Here is a 16,774-nt window from a genome sequence, read left to right on the forward strand (position 1 = left end):
GAAAATGTGCGACTTCGAGAAGGCTTTTTTCAAATGCAAAGACAAGGAAGATGCATTCAAGATGGGGCTGGTATGCCTGATTTGCCAATACCTATTCACATTTGACCCAAAAAGAGTTATATTTCCAAAAATACTCAACATGGTGGAAGACAAGGACACTTTCCTCCAATATCCATGGGGGAAGGTCACCTTTAGAGCCACCCTCAAGAGTTTAAACAAGAACATGAAACATCTCTGTACCTCATTTTTTGACAAGAAGGAGAAGGCTGAACAACCTTATGCTCCTTTTGCATATAACATCTATGGGTTCGCATTGGCACTTCAAGTGTGGACGTATGAGGTCATCGAAAACTTTATCCCTAAATTCGCTAAAAGGAATCAGATTAATGACCCTCTACGCCCAAGGTTGTTACTCTATCATTCCAACAGGAAAAACACATCGATGGAGGTAAAGACTGCCCTAGAGACCACGGATGTGACTGAGATGGAAGAGTCCTCCATGGAGAAGAGGTTATACAGTGGTGATGTATTTGAGTAAATCGACGAGACAGCTGATGATTTTTTTGAGGGATTTACTGATGGGAAGATAATAAAAGATGATTTTGATGAAGATGATGAAAGTGAAGATGAAGAAGTTACTCCGATTCCCCCCAAACCTGCCACGAGGAAGAGAAAGGCTGATGTTACTCTTAAATAAGCAGCCAACTTGAAGAAGAAGCTTGCTTATGAATCGATTCCGGCCCGCATTCTTACTCCCCCATCCGCGACCTCAAGTCCTCGGGCTGACACACCTTCTCCTCGGGCTCCAACACCTACTGTTGGATGTGATTTTAATGAGATGGAGGAGCTGAAAATAGAGATGAAAGAGGAGATGAAAAAGATGAAAACAGAGCTCATCAAAGAGCTAAAAATCACAATCCAAGAAACTCAACAAGAAAACATTGAGTCGTTCAAGAAGATGGTTTTTAATATGTCCAAACAGTTGTTAGAAAAATCCAACAAAAGGATGTCCATATTATTAACCAGATTAGATGATATGGAGGAGAATATAAAGAAGAAGAAGAGTAAGAAGAAGGATTCTAAGAAGGCTGTGAAGGTCGAAGAGGAAAAGAATACTGAGGTATGGAGATATTGAATTTTGTACTTTACATTTCATTTCGTTAAGTACATATCTGATCTGACCAGTACCTATTTTGCAGGTTAAGGATTGTAAGAAGGATGTCGAAGTTGAGAAGAGCAAGGTTGAACAAGAGGAGGAGAAGAAAGAGGTATTCTGCGAACTTTTCGTTTCGCAAAGTAGTTTCCGTTTCGCTAAGTTAGTATTTTTCGTTTCGCAAAGTAGTTTCCGTTTCGCTAAGTTAGTATTTTTCGTTTCGCAAAGTAGTTTCCGTTTCGCTAAGTTAGTATTTTTCGTTTCGCAAAGTACTTTTCGTTTCGCTAAGTTAGTATTTTTCGTTTCGCAAAGTACTTTTCGTTTCGCAAAGTACTTGTTGTCGATTCGCTAAGTGTGAATTTTGTCTATTTTGTAGGAGATGATAGCGATGCAGGAGACTGTGGGGGATGATGAGAAGGTGAATGATGGGACTGATGGGAAAGACGATGTAATGGAGGACAATGAGAAGGTGGAGGACGCACAGAAGGTGGAGACCGATGAGAAGGTGGATGATGATGAAAAGATGGGTGAGGATAAGGTGGAGAACGATGAGAAGGTCGATGATGATGAGAAGGTGGAGGATGAAAGAAAAGACAACGATGAGAAGGTCGATGATGATGAGAAGGTGGAGGATGAACGAAAAGACAACGATGCGAAGGTGGAGGACGTAAAGATGGAGGTTGAGGCTAAATTGGAGGACGGTGAGAAGCTGGATGGTGTGGCTAAGGTGGATGATGTGGAGGTTGATCTGAAACTGAAGGTGAAGGATTTAAAGGTGAAGGATGAGAAGACTGTGGGGGATGTGAAGGCACAGACAAATGATGACAATGATGACAATGACGATTTCCAATTATACAATACTCCTCCTAAAGGAAATTATGGGAGGAGAGTGAGGAAGCCGAAAAAAGATGACTCGTACACCAACTCTTCCTCGTCAAAAATCCCCAAGACAAAGGATCCTATGAAAGTGAATCACCTTCAAAAATTTGAAGATGAGCTGCTGGATAAAGTAAAGGCGTGGTTGGATGATCCAAAAACCGATAATTCGACAACGGATTTACATACGGTTCAAGCAAAGAAGGAAGTGTTGGTTAGAGTTGTAACAAGGTTTACATGGATTGAAGACACTGTAAGTCGTGCAAATCAATTCATTAATCTTCGTTTCGCTAAGTACTTGTCGTTTCGCCAAGTACTTGTCGTTTCGCCAAGTACTTGTCGATTCGCTAAGTACCTCTCGTTTCGCCAAGTACTCTTCGTTTCGTTAAGTACTTAGTCAATGTTGTTTGATATGTACTGAATGTATGTTGTATGCTCCCATTGTGCAGGAAATCGATGCATTCTGCCATCTTCTGCGGAAAAGGATTTCCTGCTATCCCAAGACATATAAAAATACACATGCGGCAATTGGGGATTGCGTATTGTCGGATAGAATCAGGCGACTGCACAGGGATTTTATTAAGGATCCTGCCAAATATCCAGTCGACGAATTCAAAGACTATTATATGGGCGCACCACATAGATATATGCCAGAATGGTCAACAATTGACGATGTCTACATGCCAGTGAACATTAACCAGAAACACTGGATTTTGTGTGTAGCACGTCTTCAAAAGTACCGCATTGACGTGTACGACTGTGATGCCTATCTTTATAAGAATCTGGATCCTTATTTGAAACCCTTCTGCGACATGATTCCAATTATATTCGCCAAAACAATCACTCCCGGTGAGAGGGTAAGGTATCCTAATTTCAACTTCGAAGGCCCCATCCAACCAATGACTTACAAACGGTTTCCACACCCCAAAGTGAAAACCGCTGCTGCTAAGGTTGGAGAAGTCCCACGGGCAACAGAGAGCGGGGACTGTGGGGTCTTCACGCTAATGTACATGGAACACTTGACCGCTAATCAACCCGTGCACAATGTGACCTCAGAAAACATGGGGTTTTTTAGGCAGAAGATGGCGGTCCGGTTATTCCATCAGATTATGGAACCTTAAACATTATTTTGTGTAAATTGGATAACTTATTTTGATGTATTGTAAACCTTGATGAATATTTTGGAAGTTGGATGATGTATTGTAAATTATTTTGTGTAAATTGATGTATTGTAAATTGACCCTTCAACCTACAAAAAAGATAAGTTAGTAGCCTTCGTTTCGCCAAGTACTCTTCGTTTCGCCCAGTACTCTTCGTTTCGCCAAGTACTTTTCGTTTCGCTAACTTAGCACTTTTCGATTCGCTAAGTCCCTCCCGTTTCGCTAAGTGCCTCCCGTTTCGCTAAGTGCCTCCCGTTTCGCTAAGTTAATACTCATCGTTTCCCTACTCATATACTACTACTAGAACATACAACATAAACATTAAACCTGAATTAACAACATACCAGTACCATAGTTCAATTAACAACATATATTACAACATAGTATCTATCAAGCTAAAGGTTCATATTGTTGAGATGATGAGTCATGCTGCTTAGATGATGAGTCATGCTGCTTAGATGATGAAGCTCGTGCAGTAGATGGTGCAGGCATAACTGCTTTGCATGTTGCCCTATTATGTCCAAGCCCAGCACATGAGCTGCATCGTCTCGGGATCTTACGGACCTCACCCTGGGATGACCTACGCTTTGTTTGTGGCCTGCCTTTCTTAACCTTCACATTTGGTTTAAGACACGAACGTTGCTTGATATGTTCGGGAACATCCCAATTTTCTTCATCACCGGGAGGATAACATGTCTCGGCATATGAATTTATCCAACACTCAGTTGTGTAATACCTGTGTGTATGGAAAATATAACGAATTATTAATTGGTTAAACAGAATGAACACGTGAGCTAGATATTAATACCTTGAACAGAAGTCATAAGAAACCAAATTCCGACTACGGGCAGCAGCCATTGCATGCGTACAAGGAAGTCCCGAAACTTCGAATACTCTACAAGTGCAGTTCATGTCTTTCAAATTGACTTTGAAATGGGACTGATTGTCATGCACATAAAACTCGAATCGGTTAAGCGATTGGACTGTATAGAATCTGGACTTCTCGAATCCCTCACGTAACACCTTCTCATAATTTGGAGATAAAACTTCTTCGTGATTAGACGTTCTTTCTCTTCTATCGTTAAACCATTGTTGTATTGTGAATCTTAAATACTCAGCCATTTCTGAAATGGGATACTTTCTGGCTTCCCTGCTCTGACTATTGAAACTCTCAACATAATTGCTTGTCAGTTGATTGTATCGCTTACCGGGAAAAAATGCTCTACTCCATCTTGGGAACCCAATTTCTTCCAAATAGGCAGCAATCCGGTGATCTTTAACCTTGATTTTCTCAAACCAACGATTAAATTCGTGGACAGTGTATGCCCTTGAAGCCGAATCAAACTCCGCATGACACTTATCACTTTTGAATTTGGCCACAATATTCATCTTTATGTGATATGTGCACGCACCGTGGTCTGCTTCTGGGAAAACAGCACACAAGGCATTAGCGATGCTTGGGTGTCTGTCGGATACGAAGACGAGATCATCAACTAATCCAATTGCGTCTCTCAGTTTTTGCATGAAATAAGTCCAGGAGTTATTATTCTCTGAATCAACAACGCCGAATGCGACAGGATATAGTTGCTCATTCGCATCCAATGCAATAGCCACCAATAATTGACCACCCACCTTGTGCTTAAGAAAACTAGCATCAACACATAATACAGGACGGCAAAAGGATTTGAAACCCCTAATTGAGAGGCCTAGGGACATGAACATATACTTGAAGTGACCGAGCTCGTCTGTCTGTATGTCGGTTATGGTACCAGGATTACACTTCTCCAACATGTAAAGGTATGATGGCAGTATTCCATAAGAATCCTCTACCGTTCCTCGCACCGCTATTAAAGCATTTTCCCTTGCCCTCCATGCCTTATTATAAGTCAAAAATATCCCATAAGTTGTCTGCATGTCTTCAATTATTTTCTTAGGCAAGTGGTTATGATGATGGTCCATGTACTTGCTCTTCACGCACTGCCCAATAACCCATGCTGGTGTTTGCATTTTTTTCTTGGGCCTCGACAAAGTTGAGCATGAGTGTTGATGCTCAAATGTCCGGATCTCAAACATCTCAGAAAACTTACCTTTCACAGCCCGCAAACTCCACTTGCATGTCTCATCCAAACATTTGAGTTCCCAAAGATTTTTTCTTGACTTCTCCACTTTGAATTCAAAATGATTGGCCATCGCATATTTATATAGAGCAAGTTGAAGTTCGTTTTTATTTTCAAAGAACGAACCAACTTCCAATACGGTTTCACTAGTTAATGCCATCGCAAATGTGGGGTATGGCGGTGATGTGTCTGTCGGGTCTGTCGATGGTGTACCCATTGAAGATCGTCTTGCACTAGATGGTGTACCCATTGATGATCTTCTTGCACTTGTTGGTGTACCATTTGATGCCTTTCTTGCACTAGTTGGTGTACCCAATGATGATCTTCTTGCACTTGGTTGTATAGGTATTGATGCTTTTTCACCATTATTAACATGCAAGTCCTGAGTAAGTGGGATGTGAGGCAAAGAGGTTTCTCCGGCTTCATTTTGACTTTCAACAAAGAATTCCAAGGGTACAACAGGTGGAACAAATTTCTGAGTAAGTTGTGGTGGTAGTATACTTTCTTGAGTTGGGTATGTAAGTAGTGGTATCTTTTCTTTAGTAAACGCTGACTTCTCCACTACAGATACACACAATGGTGACACTGTTCGACCCAAAATCAAGCGTGATAGATATGTGTTCAAATCCCCATCATTATCAATAAAAACAGGTTTTGGATTTCTGATATTCGGAATATCATACTTCACTTGGAGCACTAAATCGTATGCTGATATCTGGAGATTAAGTCTATCGTAGAGTATATCAAGTAATTCAGCATAACGAGTATTTTGGGGTAGATCAAATGTTTTGATTGAAGATGCATCAAAATACAGTATTCCATCAGCATCAAGTTTCCACTCTCCATTATAGAAAACGAAAACTTCAGCTGCAATATAAAAACATGATTTGATTTAGAGACGGATAATTAATACTTCGCGAATCGCTATGAACTTAGCGAAACGGGAAGGCCTTCGCGAATCGTAAGGCACTTAGCGAAACGAGAAGTCCTTCGCGAATCGCTGGGCACTTAGCGAAACGGGAATTAAACCCTAATCAATCTCAGAAAACGAAGATCAATAAAACATGCTTCAAATAGACGTACCTATTGGAACAGTGCTCGTGCACGTCGTCGAGCTCATAGTGGATTTCGAACGAACTTCGCCGCCGAGATCTCCGACGAGATCGCCGCCGCCGCCGCCGGAGTTTAAAGAGAAGGAGGAGAAGAGCGGGAAGAGAGAGAAGGAGAAGAAAAGAAATGAAAAAAAAGTACGGAGGTTATATTAAATAGTAAGGGAAATTTGGACATTTCACATGTCGTCACTTCGCGAAACGCTAAGTGACTTAGCGTTTCGCGACAAGGGCAAAATTGTCCAAAAAAAATAAAATCACCACGAGCGCAATAAAATTATCAATTTACCATCATATCAAATAACCTCATCTTTGAGGTTATTTGATCAAATTTCCCGCGAATTCCCCTAAGTCGCAATGGGGTTGGAACTATACTGATTGGCAATAATGCGAAAACAAAAGATTGTCAGTAATACAAAAGCAAAAGAAAAAAGAGTAGACGACACATCTGTTTAACGAATTTTCTAGGTCTCTATGATTTTTTTATTAGAGGAGATGTCTCATTTTTTTTATCATTCAGATTTGAGTTAATATTATGTTTTATTCGATTCGTTTTTCAGTTTAACCAAATCGGATTATTCGTCTCAAATTTTTGTAACATGAATAATATTTTCAGTCGTTGATGAGTCGTTTTCTACTCATACAATTTTATTGTGTTGGTGATATTTTTTCGAGTCCTTATCTGTAGGGGTGAGCATAATATGGGTTTACCCAAACCCAACCCTAACCCAAACCCAAAATATTAATTTGGGTTGGTTAATATGGATTGGGTTGAGTATGGGTTGAGTTTAATTTGGGTTGGGTTAGGGTTACCCAAATTATATAAATTTAGTTCAATTCTCTATTATTAATCCAATATAAACTAATCATCTTCCAACTTTAAGTCGAACACGTTTTTGACATTTTTAACATATTTTTCACACGCTTAACATGTTTTCCACACATCTAACATGTTTTTAATATTCTTAACACATTTCACTTATAACATGTTTTTCACACGTTTAACACGTTTTTCACACGTTTTCACATTTTTGACACGTTTTCACGTTTTAGACACGTTTAACATGTTTTTGACATGTTTAACACATTTTCACACTAATAACACGTTTTTCACGTTTTTGTCACGTTGAACACGTTTTTGACATGTTTAATACGTTTAACGAGTTTTTGACAAGTTTAACACGTTTTTTTACGTTTTTGGCACGTTTAACACGTTTTTGGCACGTTTAACACGTTAACACGTTTTTGATAAGTTTAACACAATTTTCAAGTTTTTGACACGTTTAACACGTTTTAAACATATTTAACACGTTTTTGATAAGTTTAACACGATTTTCACGTTTTTTGGCACGTTTAACACGTTTTTGACATGTTTAATACGTTTAACGCGTTTTTGACAAATAAAATACGTTTTTTACGTTTTTGGCACGTTTAATACGTTTTTAACACAACTAACACGTTAACACGTTTTTGATAAGTCTAACACGGTTTTCACGTTTTTGGCACGTTTAACACGTTTTTAACATTGTAACATGTTTTTATATGTTTAACACGTTTTTCACACGTTTAACACGTGTTTCACACGTTTAATATGTTTTTCAGGTTTTTGCATGTTTAACACGTTTTTGACATATTTGACACGTTTTTCACATTTTGGTACGTTAAATACGTTTTTGACATGTTTAACATGTTTTTCACGTTTTTCACATTCTTAACACGTTTAACATGTTTAATACGTTTGTAACATGTTTAACACGTTTTTCACGTTTTTGGCACGTTTAATACGTTTTTGACATTTTAACACGTTTTACACATTTAACATATTTTTGACATGTTTAACATATTTTTTTGCACGTTAACACGTTTTGATAAGTTTTAACATGTTTAACATGTTTTTGACATTTTTGACACGTTTAATACGTTTTCACACGTTTGACATCAAATGTGTGAAAAACATATTAAACGTGTCAAAAATGTGAAAAACATGTTAAACATATCAAAATATGCCAAAAACGTGGAAAATGTGTTAAACGTGCCAATAACGTGGCATATGTGTCAAAACGTGTTAAACGTGCCAAAAACGTGAAAAACGTGTGAAAAATATGTTAAACATGTTACAAACGTGTTAAACATGTTAATAATGTGAAAAACGTGAAAAACATGTTAAACATGTCAAAACGTGTTAAACATGCCAAAAACGTGAAAAATGTGTCAAAATGTGTTAAATGTGTCGTAATCGTGAAAAATGTGTCAAACGTGTTAAAAACGTGTTAAACATGTCAAAACATGAAAATAGTGTCCAACGTGTCAAATGTGTTAAACGTGTTGAATGTGTGAAAAACGTATTAAACGTGTCGAAAACGTATTAAACGTGTCGAAAACGTGATAAACGTGTCAAAACGTGTTAAACGTCTCAAAACGTGGAAAACGTGTTAAACGTGTCAAAACGTGCCAAAAATGTGAAAAACGTGTGAAACGTGTCAATAATGTGAAAAACGTATTAAACGTGTCGAAAACGTGAAAATGTGTTAAACGTGAAAATGTGTTAAATGTGTCAAAACGTGTAAAAAAATGTGGAAAATGTGTTAAACGTGTCAAAACATGCCAAAAATGTGAAAAAACGTGTAAAACATGTGAAACGTGTCAAAATGTGAAAAACATGTTAAACGTGTTAAATGTGCCAAAAATGTGTCAAAATGTGTTAAACGTGTCAAAAATGTGTCAAACGTGTCAAAAACGTGTTAAAAACGTGCTAAACATGCCAAAAACATGAAAAACGTGTCAAAAACGTGTTAAACGTGTAAAAAGCGTATTAAAAATGTCAAAAACGTGAAAAACGTGTTGAACGAATAAAAATATGTTAAATCTGTGAAATACATGTTAAATAAAAAAAATAAAAATAAAATAATTTGGGTTACTCAACCCAACCCATACCCAACCCATATTAGTAAATAATATGGGTTGAATTATGGGTTGAGTAAATTTAATTTGAGTTGAATATGGGTTGGGTAATACGGATTGAGTTTACCCGTTTGCTCACCCCTACTTATCTGTCCCCTTTTAAATAGTAAAAAGATGAAATTGTCGAATATAAAATTGTTTTATATTTTTTAATAAAATATTTTCATATGGAGACATTATTATTGGTATCACCTCTAAATTAGTCATTAATTTTTTATTTAATAACTACTTCATATGGATGTATTGGAACAAAATGTTTAAAGTGAGGTTATAAGTTTGATAATGATTAAATATTTAAGTTTGTGAAAAAAAAAAGAAAAAGTAAGAGATGATAATAAGAATGATTGAATACTTTAATTAAAAGATTCATTTTATTAAGTTTGTGTAAAAGATGATAATGAGAATGATTGAATACTTTAACTAAAATATTTTATTAAGTTTGTCAAGTCAGTTGAATGATTTATTTAAAATTATTAATTATATCAATTAGATATTAATGCACAAAATTATAAATATAAATTAACCATATTAAATAGTATAACGATTAAAATGTTATAATTTATATATAATTATACTTAATTTTTAAATTATCCGGATTGCCGAGTCGAGAGTTGTGGTTAATTTGGATATATATATGAGAGTAAATGGATACTTGAGTCGGATTGTGGGTCGACCCACTCATAAACTTAAAACGGTTAAGAATAAAAATACTATATGTATGTTTCGAATTTACAACCTAACAAAACAAGTACAAACTTTTAACCAATTAAACTAATAACACTTCATATTTTAAATTCAACACTAAATTAGATGAATGCGGGACATTTTAACAATATAAGTTTAACTTTTTAACTAACTAATCTCTATATATAATAATGCTTAATTTTTAAAATGTCCGGATTGCCGGGTTGAGAACTGTGGTTAATATATATATATATATATATATATATATATATATATATATATATATATATATATATATGCGATAGTAAATGGATATTTGGGTCGGATGGTGGGTTGACCGCCCATAAACTTAAAACGATTAAAAATAAAATTAAATATATTATATGTATGTTTCGAATTTACAACCTAACAAAATAAGTATAACCTTTTAATCAAGTGTGATTGTGATGTGGTTTGCCGATGGATAATAGGTCGGTATCAATTGAAAGTTGTTAAAAAAATATGGATCTAATATTTGATTGACCAAAGTGTGAGAACACGATGTTAAATATTAAAAAATATGAATCAAATATTTGATTAACCTAAGTGAAATTGTGAGGTCACGAGATGAGAGGTTAATTCAGAAGAAAAAATGTGATAAGATATGTGAGAAGATAAATTGTTTTACCGAAGTGAAAAAAATGTGGAATGAGAGCATCCTATTTTTTTATTTTAATATATTTTTCGTGATTTATTAAGAATTTTAAACATTAAATACATATTAATAAATTTATTTTATTTATATTTTTATCCGTGTGCATAATATGAGAATCTTCCTAGTAATAAGTAATATTAGACCCCAATATATAATTTATATAATTATTCAAAATATAATTTACAAAATATATATATACATACACAAAATTATAAAATTATTTCAACAATTATAAGAGGTTAATGTGTTAACATTTCATACTGGTGACTAAGGTTCAAATCCCTACAAAAGAAATATTTATTATATTGAGTGCGCAGACCTTGGTAGTTGAAACGGAAGTTAGAATATTGGCTTGAGTAACGCAAATATTGGTGAAAAAAATACAAGGGTTCATTTATGGAGGAAATGTTGGCTTGAGTAATGCAAACATTGGTGATAAAAACTTAAGGGTTCGTCCATGAAGGGAATGGCGATTTGTAAAGCAAACATTGGAGAGAAAGTCTAAGGGTTCATCCACGGAGGATGATTTAGGGCTTAGAATCATGGCCAAGAATGTTTAAGAATGTACCTTTGAATTTGGTTATTAAATAATTAAAATCATTATAAATATAAAAACTTAAATGATTAGTTAGTTGATTTTTTTAATATTTTTATTTTTTTAAATAAGTATATAATAATATGTTATATTAGACATAGTAGATAATTTATATAATTATTCAAAATCTAATTAACAATATATATATACACAAAATTATAAAATTATTTCAACAATCATAAGTGGTTTAGCGGTTAAAGTGTTAACATTTCATACCAAAGACTAGTGTTCAAATCAAATATTGGTGAAAAAACCCTAATGGTTCGTCCATGGAGGAAACGTCATCTTGAGTAACAAACCTTGGTGATAAAAACCTAAGGGTTTATGCCTAAATGTGTAATCGAATATTTAAGAATGCACTCTCGAATTTGGTTATTAAATAATCAAAATCATTATATATATAAAAACTTAAATGAATTAGTTAGATGATTTTTTTAATATTTTTACTTTTTCAAATAAGTAATATTAGACCATTAGAACTTTATATTTGATTGACAGTTTAATTCAAAATTTAATGTTTGAAGATTTGTTTTATTGAAATTACTTTTATTTCCACACCACGAATGTTTTCAATTTATATGATTTTGTGTATGTTTAAACAATTTTAAATAAAAGAGTGGATAAATGTAAATTTTGTTAAATTTTTTAATAATTAAATTAAAAAAATATTGAATTAAATTATAAAGTCACATTTTTTTAACTTTATATAGATTGATGTTTAAATCTGATAAGGTGCTAATTTATAACCATTATAAAATTTATGTGAATGAGTGATTATTATACTTAAATATGTGAATTAGATTATTATATTCAAGTGAAAGTAAATGTCTATTATAATGATCATTAAATATAATATACCATACTTGAAGTAAAGTTACAAAATTAGTAATGATTAACCGACATAAGTATTTTTCAAATAAAATGTTCGTATATATCTCTTTCTTAAGATATAAAAATAAATATTTTTATAATTAAAATAAATATTTTTATAAATAATTTAAATAAATTATTATTACATAACACACATCAATTAAAATATTATTCCTATAATATTTTTATTTTATAATATATTTATTAAATATTATAAGAAAACATCTTTATTTTATTATCATATACATATCTAATCAATTTATTATTTTATGTTATAATATTTTTGTTTCTACCATATAATTATTAAATATTTTAAAATAAAATATTTATTTTGTTATGAGATATATTTTAATCAATTTAGTATTATATTACTTTTTATTTTGATTAGTTTATGATAATATTTAAAATATGTAAGAATTTTTTTTTGTATTTATCTTATAATTATTATGAAATATTTTGTTTAATATATTGCACTATATAGTATAATAATTCATTTAAACTAATTTTCTTTTAAATTACTATTATATTTTTAAAATAATGATACTCGAGAAAGATAAATTATAAGAATCAGTTAGATTTTGATATTTATTTAAATTTAAATTTTTCTTTATTAAAATTGTTTTTATATGGTTTTTAACTATATTAATGTAATGCACGAACTTTTAGCTAGTTACCCTTAACTATGCTTCTTTTTAAGTGTTCTTATTTTTTATTTTATTTTTTAAAATTTTGGTTGTTGTTTATTCATTTCTTATATGGATAAAAATTTATTTGGGATTAATTAGTTTAAATTTCCAAAAGTAAGATGTCACTATAAAGTTGATATAAATGTTGGTCCTTCAATTATATTTAAATTTTTTTTCCTACTTTTCACTTTGATATGAATTCTCATGCTTAGAGTCATGTTCGTTTTTTGTATCATAGACAATCATTTTTAAAGAATTGAAGTGAAATGGCATGATCGAGCACCTAGCATAGGAGTACAAATTGAATGCGGAAATAAAAGCAACCATACAAGACATATCTACGGAAAAGATAGTTGGGATTACTTGTGACCAACTCCTTCTTGTGCCCCTCACAGGGAGAGAATAATATTAAAAAGATAGTACATGTTTACCCGCTTCCCGTGAGAGGGAAAATACAATATTAATCCACTCAATCTCTATGGTGCAGATAATCCAAATACTTTTCTTAGTTCAATTGTCCTCACACAAGTAAATTACTTTTCATGAATCAAAAATATTTCCTGTCTTAGTCTTCAACCTTATGGTTATCACGTAAATTACACAAAAACAGTGAATTTTCTTGTCTAGATTGTGAGGTCCAATCTCTAATTGTTGCCCGTCTTTGATAGGATTCATCACTTTGGTTCGGTCGAACACAGGGAACACAAGACTTGATCATTATAGCAGGATAAATTATAATAGGATCATGTTCCCTTTTACAGAGAAATGATAATAATTTAAAAAATATATTATATTTTTACTCTCCCAGGTACAGGAAGATTGATCACAGGACATGGGATTCTATCTGGACAAATTCTCACTCAGAATCATGTGTTATCCCCTTTTTTCAGCTATATATATTATAACAAAAACATTTTTTAAAATACTATTATTATTATTTTATTTTTATGTTTTAATATTTTTATTATTATAGTCTTAATTTTAAAAATTAATATTATAATATAAAATTTAAATAATAATTAATAAATAAAATATTAATAATGATTAATATAATAATATTATCAAATTATATAGATTTAGTTTTTAATAAAATTATTTAAATAAATAAAATATTTTTATTTTAATAATTTACATTCTTACACTTTTATACTATTAAATAAAAATATATAATAAATAATTTTTGTAAAATAATTTATAAATTAAATTATTTTTTATAATTAAATACATAATAATCTGACACATAACTCATAAATAAGCTTTAGAAAAAAAAAATTAAAAACATAAATGTATCCTTTCTTAACTAAATGGTCATTTTCAAAATTTTCTCTTTGTATCTGAAACATAAATGAAGTTTCTGAGACCCATAGCCTCTCCTTTCTTTATCCCAGTCGCATACTTCCAATTCCTGCAGCTTTAAATTCCTTTATTACGCTACATCTCAACCGCATGTTTCCAATAAGATTCCAACTCATCCTTTATATATTAATTAATTAAATTAGGGACGATGCAGTATCAATGACTAAAAAATAATTAAATTTTAGATTAATTAAAAATAAAACATAAAAATGGTACAAATATTTAAATTGATTAAATGAGCTTAAAGTAAGAGTTTTATCCATTAACTAATATTGTTTTGTTATTTTGCAGATGAAAAAAAATGTAAAACAAACAGGCTTAAGCAGCAAGACCCAAAAGAGGATTGATTAATGGCATGGACTCAGGCGCGTACCGTTTTTAATCATTCAAAAGAGAAATTAATGATCACAAAAATATCGAAGAAAAATAGCATTATTTCATTTCTACTTTCCGTTGTTTGATCTTATAATGTATTCTAAATGTAATATGTAATGAATCTAGATTGATATAAACAGATGAAACAAACTAAAAATTAAAACTCAAATTAAAATATTTTTAGAGTTCGGTTGTGCAAGTTTTAATTTTTGAGTTAGGATGTTCCGCCATTCTGAAAGTAGTAGACATGTTTCAAATGACGTTTGAAAATATGAGTGTACTTAAAAAACGATATTTCAAAGTTATATTGGCTTGTTATTTTTTTTTTTTTGGTTTTTATGTTAGGCTATTATGATTATCTAGGATAGTCTTGGAAGACTGCATTTTGTGTTGTGTATTAGATTCGGATAATATAGGGATGAACTTAAGGTTGGAAAAGAAAAAATTGTTTTCGAAATTATTGGTTTTGGTTGGCCTGGTAAGCAATCATATCCTCGGTTACTGCTTAGTTTTTGATCGAAAAAATTAGCACGCGAATGAGGTGTATGGGTTGCTTTCTGACAGTAAGAATGGTCTACTAATCTTATAGGTGAGTAAAAAGATTGATATTCATATACCAAGTAATTTTAATCAAATAAAGCAATAACAATTATTTAGTTAAGCAACAAATAGTAATTATTAATCAAATAAAGCATACCAATTATTTTAGTTGAAGCAACAAATATTAATTATTAATCATGCATTTTCTAAATCAAACTCTATTCAAAACAACCTTAGCTAATTTAAATCCAATTAAGTATATTGTCAATCCAAATATGTTTGCATTGAAAATTCACATTTAATCAAGTCCAATCTAGTCTCAAATTTGAACTGAACTAGAATAAATTAACTATTATCAAATAATTTCATTATTAAAAAACAATTTATCAAACCATTTCATTATACAATAACTTCAGTGCATATTATAATATAACTAGAATAATATTTTTATATTACAAAATTAAATTACATTAATATTAAATTTATTTTCAATAATACAACTATACGGAATCGACGACATAAAATTTGTAACAATTATATATCAAATATGTTGTCGAGAGTCACATCAATTTTTTAAAATAAAAATAAATAAATTCAGCTAATCTCTATATTTGTTACTCCTTAAATTACAAAATTAATATTATAAATTATTATATAATCTTGTAAGTTGTTAAAAAAAATTAAAAATAATACAAGTTGTAAAAGATTTAAACATAAAAGAGCTAAATAAGGTATTAATCAATTATAATTATAAAATTATATTATTATATAAAAAATTAAAAAAAATTAATTTTCTCAACTAAATTTGAATGGTTGTAAGACCATCTCTTAAATCCAAAAGTCAGTAAATGTCTAATTAAATAGTAATTAATTTCTAACTCAAAAATATATTTTAAAACTCAAAAAGAATATTATAAGAATATTCCATTTTACATCATCTTTTTTACTTTTACAATAACTATATATATATTTATCAATTTTATAAATTAAACTATGATATTTTTTCAAACTCACATCCGTTAAACAAAATTCTTATAAAATTAATTATAAATCTCCACATAAAAAAAATAAATTAAACATTATTAAATAAACACAATATTGATAATTTAAGTATTTTTAAAAAAAATATAATTATTGTATTTTTGTTATTTTTTAGTTTTTTTTATCAATATTATTTATTATTATAAATTTATGATAGGTAAAAAATATTAATAAAAATATATAAGATAAATATATATATATATATATATATATATATAAATAAATTTATACAAAACTAAATATAAAATTTATTTAAATTAAAAGTTAAAAAGATCAAATAAAAATTTAAAATAAATTATAAATAAATAAATGTCTAAATCAAAATATATGTAAAGTTGAAGGGGCAATTTAATATTTATTATGGGGTTAGATTTGGGTTTGAGAAACAGTAACGTAAATATGCATTGTTTGGAAAGAGAAAATTGTGTTATTCCCATTTTGAGTTTAGGTATATAATAGAAAAAAATTGTGTTATTTCCATTTTGAGTTTAGATATACAGGGGGATTGAAGAGAGAAAATTATGTCATTCCCATTTTTTAGTGTAGGTTTAAAGTAG

At 31.1% G+C, this 16,774-nt stretch overlaps 1 protein-coding gene across 1 annotated transcript; it reads left to right on the forward strand.

The window, feature by feature from the left end:
* The first annotated feature begins 223 nt into the window (after positions 1-223).
* On the forward strand, positions 224-3,150 carry LOC124935151 (putative autophagy-related protein 11). Its single transcript, XM_047475607.1, has 4 exons — positions 224-448; positions 713-961; positions 1,530-2,282; positions 2,479-3,150. The coding sequence occupies exons 1-4, from the start codon at positions 224-226 to the stop codon at positions 3,148-3,150; spliced, it is 1,899 nt and encodes a 632-aa protein (XP_047331563.1).
* The last annotated feature ends 13,624 nt before the right edge of the window (positions 3,151-16,774 follow it).

This window comes from Impatiens glandulifera, chromosome 1, assembly GCF_907164915.1.
Source record: "Impatiens glandulifera chromosome 1, dImpGla2.1, whole genome shotgun sequence".
In the NCBI taxonomy this organism is placed as follows: domain Eukaryota; kingdom Viridiplantae; phylum Streptophyta; class Magnoliopsida; order Ericales; family Balsaminaceae; genus Impatiens; species Impatiens glandulifera.

Coding starts and splice junctions, on each gene's coding strand:
- LOC124935151 (XM_047475607.1), top strand. CDS start 224: ATGAAACATCTCTGTACCTCATTTTTTGACAAGAAGGAGAAGGCTGAA. Junction 962..1,529: donor TTGAGTCGTTCAAGAAGATG/GTTTTTAATATG, acceptor TCTATTTTGTAG/GAGATGATAGCGATGCAGGA. Junction 2,283..2,478: donor TTACATGGATTGAAGACACT/GTAAGTCGTGCA, acceptor CCCATTGTGCAG/GAAATCGATGCATTCTGCCA.